Source organism: Hippopotamus amphibius, chromosome 15 (genome assembly GCF_030028045.1).
Source record: "Hippopotamus amphibius kiboko isolate mHipAmp2 chromosome 15, mHipAmp2.hap2, whole genome shotgun sequence".
In the NCBI taxonomy this organism is placed as follows: Eukaryota; Metazoa; Chordata; class Mammalia; order Artiodactyla; family Hippopotamidae; genus Hippopotamus; species Hippopotamus amphibius.
In genome coordinates, this window is record NC_080200.1 from 23369611 (window position 1) to 23376601 (window position 6991).

Here is a 6991-nt window from a genome sequence, read left to right on the forward strand (position 1 = left end):
ATTTACTGACATCAAAGATCTTTTCATGCTTCCCTTTCATATTTATCTGGTCATTTAAAGGCTCTGTGACAGCATACTCTGTGTCACACATGCTGTGGCAGTACGCTGTGTGGTGAAATGGTGTTTAGGGCTTGTCATCAAGCCTTAGTAAGCTGGAGAAATAAATTTGTGGGAATAATACCTGTGGTGGGAAGACACTCTGAAGATTTCAGAGCAGGGGGTGATAAACTAGAATATCTTCATTTTAAAATCACGTAAATAAAAATAGTTATGTAGTGAGAGAAAGAAAAACATTCACTTCAATTATTGGGGATATTATCTCCCTTCAGTGTAGAAATTTTGCTTTACTTATACTCATCTGTTGTTCCATTCCATGGTCCTTGTAACCCCACAGCAGAACAACTATAATTTCTTGTTAAAATTTCCAAATTTTGAAAAAAATTACCTGTGATTCAAAAAAATATATAAATGACAAATTTCTAAATGAGCGTTTATTTTCTCAACTGGTTAATTTGGCTTTAGTACACAAAATGAGAGCACAATAATAATACAAAATGTATAAAGATAATGAAAGTAACTATTGACAAGTATTTAATCCTTGATATTTTTTTCTGCTTTTGATCCATTTGAATCTATTTTCTCAATTAATCAATACATTCTTTTCTGAAATGTATAGCTTGACATCACTTAAATTATTAAAAAGTTGTACTATAGAGAATTGGAATGATAGGTCAGGAAGAGCCATCATAGCTGGGAGGTAGGGCTTTGAATCAGGTCCTTGGATCCCATACCCGGTACATATCCAGAAGTTATAAAGTCAAACTAAGATGTTTGAATGATGAAAGCTCCTTTCTTCTCTATTTCTCCATTCTCAGTGTCACATCAGCAGAAATCATGGAGAAGGGAAATGCAACCTCAGACTTTATTCTCCTAGGAATCTTTAAGCACACAAGACCCCACCTCTTTCTATTCATGGTGGTGCTGACAATGGCCATTGCTTCTTTAACAGGCAATGCCCTCATGCTTCTCCTGATTCACCTGGACCCTGGGCTCCACAGGCCCATGTACTTCCTATTGAGCCAGCTCTCCCTCATGGACATGATGCTGGTTTCCACCATTGTGCCAAAAATGGCTGCCGACTACTTGACATGCAATAGGTCCATCTCCCCTACTGGCTGTGGGTTGCAGATCTTTGTCTCACTCACGCTGGGTGGTGGAGAGAGTTTCCTCCTAGCCGCCATGTCCTATGACTGCTACGTGGCTGTTTGCCACCCACTGCGATACCCTGTACTCTTGAGCTGGCGGTTATGTTTTCAAATGACTTTGGGGTCTTGGTTACTGGGGGCAGCTGATGGGCTCATGCAAGCGGCTGCTACCCTGAGCTTCTCATTTTGCAGTGCTCACGAGATTGATCATTTCTTCTGTGAGGCCCCCACACTGGTGCGTTTGGCTTGTGCTGACACATCACTCTTCGAAAATGTCATGTACATTTGCTGTGTGTTAATGCTTCTGATCCCGTTTTCCCTCATTGTGACATCCTATAGTCTCATACTCTCTGCAGTTCTCCAGATGCGTTCTCAAGAAGCCCACAAGAAGGCTTTTGCCACCTGTTCCTCCCATTTGGCTGTGGTGGGACTCTTTTATGGAGCTGCTATTTTTATCTACATGAGACCCAAATCCTATAGGTCAGCTAACCATGATAAGGTTGTGTCAGCATTTTATACTATATTCACCCCTGTGCTGAACCCCCTCATCTACAGTTTGAGAAACAATGAGGTCAAAGAAGCCTTGAAAAAGTGTCTGGGAAAGTGTGCAAACTTCAGATGCCCGCAAACGTAGTCCCAGTATTCAAGGTTACCCAGTGTCAAATGAGTTCAAATTCCTCAAGTCATTAACATTTTAAGCATATTATAATTATCTCTTCTGTAGTAATACATAAAGAAAAAATTAAGTTCATTGATTGGTATAATTGGAGGTTGTTAAGAATTGAGTCTCCCATGCCAAGAGATACTATTTCTTGAGCATTTACTATTTGCTATGCTTTATGCTAAGCAATTTTTATAAATTATTTTGTATCCTATGACAACCATATAAGTACTTTGACTCCCATTTTCTAAATAAGGAAACAGAAAATTAGAAAGTTAATTATCCCCAATAACATAGTGAGTAAATGTTAAAATGTGACTCCAAAGCTTGTCCCCTAAACTGGTATATTTTATTTCTGTCTAGTAATTTATTTTTAACTTCTATGCCCTTGCTCCATGCATTTCTAATAATTAAATATAGGGATTCTACGAAAGACAAATGAGAACACTAGTCTTTAGCTACAATTTAAAATGCAAGCCCATGGCAAAGCGGAAAGTACACAACATAAATGTGTTATATTGTCACTGTATTTTTTCTATTTCTCCACAGACTGTATCATTTGCTGTTTGAAAGTAATTTTTTCAAGTCATGAACTTTTCATTAAATAATACATATCTTTCCCCAGGAGCTAATTGTAATTGCAATGACTAATCTATTTTAAAGCACACCACCCCTAAATTGTCTTTTTTGAAACACAGTGTGTCCATAATGCTTAAAGGTTATGTGGATTTGTGATGAACATGGGTCCATGGATATGAATTTAGATGCATAAACATGCTTAGTCTTAATAGAACACCTGATGATAATGAGTTTTCAAAGCTGAGTAAGAATCAAACATTTGTTTCTTACAAGTTATTTGGGACACTTTACCTCTGCAAATGTGCAGATCACTAGAACTATTTCTCATGCAAAATAAAGGGCATTACTTAAGGGTTGGGAAGGAAGACTGTTTCTTCTATCTGTCAGTTGAAGATATAAGCTAGGCAGATATGGCTGAAAGGAAAGGACTTCCAGGGAAAATGACTCTGAGAGTTAAAATATCATTTCAATTCCACTTCATTTCCAACATAAACATTTTAGGGCAATATAGGCAATTTCCAGCTTCCTGTACAGATGCAACTACCAATATCAAATGTATATTTAAGGTACTATCATACCTTACTTAACCAGTACATGTAGATCTTGAGCCGATGTCCAGAGAAATTATTTAAGACATTCTACACTGTTGAGAAGAATTGATGATATTACAAAAGAACAGTCATCTGTTCAAGTCTAAAAGTGTCTTTGCCTTGTTTATTATTCTCTTTACCCAGTACTAGGATTAAAAAAAAAAGGAACATAATTGCTAGTATTCTTTCAGCAATGCAATCAAAATTTTTCTTCTTTTAAGATGGATGAAATTGATAAAAGTAAACACAATCATGGAAATTTCATTGTGCTGGATTTATTTACCATCACAAAAGTAGATTTTAGAACACATTAATTAGAAAATAGTATATTAAACCCATAAATATTGGTAAGGATAAAATGCTTCAACAAGACCTCTACTGAGCCAGATCTATAGGAGGAAACAAACAAACAAGCAAAAAAGGTCACAGAATGAACATTATCTCTCAGCAAATATAAAATATAAATAAAAATTTACTAGATAACTGTGGAAATAGCAATATCATTCAGAGAAATATCACAGACCAATGATCTGCACATAATGAAGTTAAATATTAAATTGACAATAAAAAGATAATTTCAAAATAGTTTTAAATATTATATGTGTCCACCTCTTTATTGCTTTGATTACTTTTGGGATTTCCTACTCTTAATTCCTTAATAAAGATTACACAAAATTTTTCAAGAGGTTGTACTGATGCATTTTTCATAGATGTCTAGAAATAACGTAGTACCATGTAGAGGCAATATATACAAAGGCATGAACAGTAAGAAAACTTTAAATGGGGAGTGAACTTGAATATATCACTGTCAAGTTATAATTTACCTACAGTTGATACAGATTTTAGTTAATGCTGTTATTATAAATCTTGAGTAAAACGATAAATTTTACATATATATATATATGCCAGTGTAATTACAACAAATAAGAAAATTTAGAATATTTCTTGTACCCTTGAAGTCTTCCTTTTGCTTCCTTCCAATGGATACCTCCAGAAAGCCTATTTTAAAATATCAATGTTAATTATGCCATATTTTGTTTGCTCAATATTATGAAGATGTATTTATATTTTTGCATTCCTCTTAAATATTATGTTGTATTTCATTATATTAATATACAACACATTTATTAATTCTTCTCTGGTGAGAATTTGAATTGTTTACATTTTGGGACTACTATAAATTAAACTGCTGCAGACATTTCTGTACTTGTCATTTAATAAACTAAACTTTCATTTCTGTTTAGTGAATAGACCACAGTGGAATTACTGGTTCCTAAGTTATAAGAATATAAGAATATTGAGCTGTACTAGATAATGCCAAATTTTCCCAAGGTTTTTATACCAACTTGTATTCTATTGGCAATGCTCAGTTAACAATTGAGAACTCCAGTTGTTCCACATCATTACCAGCAGTGGTATTGTCAGTCCTTTTAATTTTACCCATTGCAATAAGTAGTTTCCCATTTTACTGTTAATTTCTTTTTTCAGAAGGTCAGTGATCTGTGCCACAGTTTTATATATGATCAGACATTGTATATCATGTATACGCAAGTGTTTGCCATTATTTTTAGGCTGGGGAAGCAAGAGCTTTCTCTCTTTTCTCATTGATTTGTTAGGAAATCTTTATATGTTTTGGATACCAATCCTTTGTCCAATTTGTGTGCTGCAAACATCATCCTGTGTGCAGCTTGTGCTTTCCCTTCTGCTGGTGAGAAGAAAATTTTACCTTTTATGAGAATGAATTTACCAATTATTTATGTCATGGTTTTATTTTTGGTCTAGTTTAATAAATATTTGCTTATACAGATTCATGAAGATATCCTACCATGTTAGCTCTATAATGCTTACCAAGTTAATTTTCAATATATTTTGAAAAATTATTCCAAATTGATCCAGAATCACTTATTACAAAGACTTTCTGTGGCAGATTTGTTATAATAAGGTGTCGGTATGGGGTAATTAATGGACTGGCTATTTTTCACTTTGTCTATTTTTCTATTCTTGCACAAATACCACATCTTGTTAATTTCTGTAGCCTCCTAAGTTTTGATATTAAGTAATATTTCCTGCTCAAATTTTATTTAATATTTATCCCAGATTTATTGAGATATAATTTACATATAACATATAATTTTAGGGTGCACAACATAATCTGATATGCTTATATATTGTGAAATGATTACCACACTAAAGTTTGTTAAAACATGCATCACCTCAGATAGTTACCCTGTGTGTGTCTGTGTGTGTGTATGTCTGTGTGTGTGTGTCTGTCAGTATTTGTATGTGTGTGATGATGATACTTAAAATTGATTCTCAAAACAAAAATTGACTCTCTTAACAACTTTCAAGTATACAATACTGGCTTTTTAAGTATACTCACCATGCATTGCACTAGGTCCCCAGAACTCATGCATCTTATAATTGGAAGTTTGTACCCTTTGACCAATATTTCCCCACATTCAAGTCCCTATTAATCACCAATCTACCCTCTGTTTCTATGAGTTCATGTTTTTGAGATTCTACACATAAATGAGATCATATTGTATTTTTTTCTTATTCTGTCTGACTTTTCATTTAACATAAAGCCCACAAAGTCAATCAATGTAATCACAGATAGCAGTGGTGCCTTCTTTATTATGGCTTAATAATATTTAATTATATATAAGCATCACATTTTCTTCACCCATTCACCATGGACCAAAAGTTAGTTTGTTTCAAGGTGTTCACCATTGCTGAAGCATGGTGGCCCTAAGTTCTAAATTTAATTAACTGAGGAACCTCCAGACTGTTTTCCATAGTGTCTGTACCAATTTACATTGCCACCAGTAGTGCACAAGATTCTCTTTTCTGCACACCCATACCAACACTTATCTCTTATCTTTTTGATGATAGCCTTTCTAACAGAGGTGAGGTAATACTAGTTGTGATTTAGACTTGCTTTTTCCTGATGATTACTGATTAAGCAAACCTCTCATGTGCTTTTGGATCATTGCCTGTCTTTTTTAGGAAAAAAATGTCTGTTCAGATCCTTTGTTTATTTTCTTGTTGGATTATTTGTACTTCTGCTATTGAATTGCAGAAATTCCATATATATTTTGGATATTAACCCCTCACTAGATGTATAATTAAAAATAGTTTCTCCATTTCAGTAGTTTGCCTTTCATTTTGCTGAATGTTAATTTTGTTGAGCAAAAACATTTTCATTGATTTTTTTTCAAAATGGTTCCTCTTTCCCTCCTGCTGCTGACGGCACAAGGGGGATTTTCTCTGGCATTTACTCTGAGAATCTAGTTGAGCTCCTGGAGGCAAAACTCACTAAAGTGTGGGAGCCGCCCAATGACTGGGTTCCCCTGGAGGTTTTAACTGTCAGGATTGTCCACACTGAGCCTCCAGCCGTTCGTCAATTCCAGTTCAGGTTTTCCTGCTGCAGCACTGGTTCCGTCACCAGTCGGTTTCTGCCCGTGAGACTCTGCTCAGGTATAACAACTTCTTCACATCTGGAATTTATATTTATGATTTTTATGGTTAGAAGGGGTGTTTTTGGATGGCGGCGAAGTAGAGAGACGTGGAGTGCATCCCTCTCCACAGATGCATTGGGAATGCACGGAAGGACACAGTCAATCCCACAGAGAACCAGCTGAACACCAGCAGACGGCCTCGGACACCGGAAAGGGCTGCGGAGAACCTGACATAGCCGACTGAATATTCGTCTAATCCAATACTTGGACATTAGTCTGAGGCTTGGACAGTCTTCTATAAACACCTCTATCACCAGGACAAGCAACCCCAAAAGCTTGGACAACCATGAGGAAACAAAGAAACACCATGCAGGCAAAGGAGCAGGAAAAAAACCCACAAGACCAAATAAATGAGGAGGAAATAGGAAAAATGCCTGAAAAAGAATTTAGAGTAATGATAGTAAAAATGATACAAAATCTCGATAACAAATTAGAGAA

At 35.3% G+C, this 6991-nt stretch overlaps 1 protein-coding gene across 1 annotated transcript; it reads left to right on the forward strand.

Annotated features, from left to right (window-relative positions):
* Positions 1-894: 894 nt before the first annotated feature.
* LOC130836378 (olfactory receptor 2T12-like) lies at positions 895-1839 on the forward strand. Its single transcript, XM_057708416.1, has one exon. It carries the CDS (start codon positions 895-897, stop codon positions 1837-1839), a length of 945 nt encoding a protein of 314 aa, XP_057564399.1.
* Positions 1840-6991: the final 5152 nt, after the last annotated feature.

What these genes read in the sequence shown, in the direction of transcription:
- LOC130836378 (XM_057708416.1), top strand. Translation starts at nt 895, where the DNA reads ATGGAGAAGGGAAATGCAACCTCAGACTTTATTCTCCTAGGAATCTTT.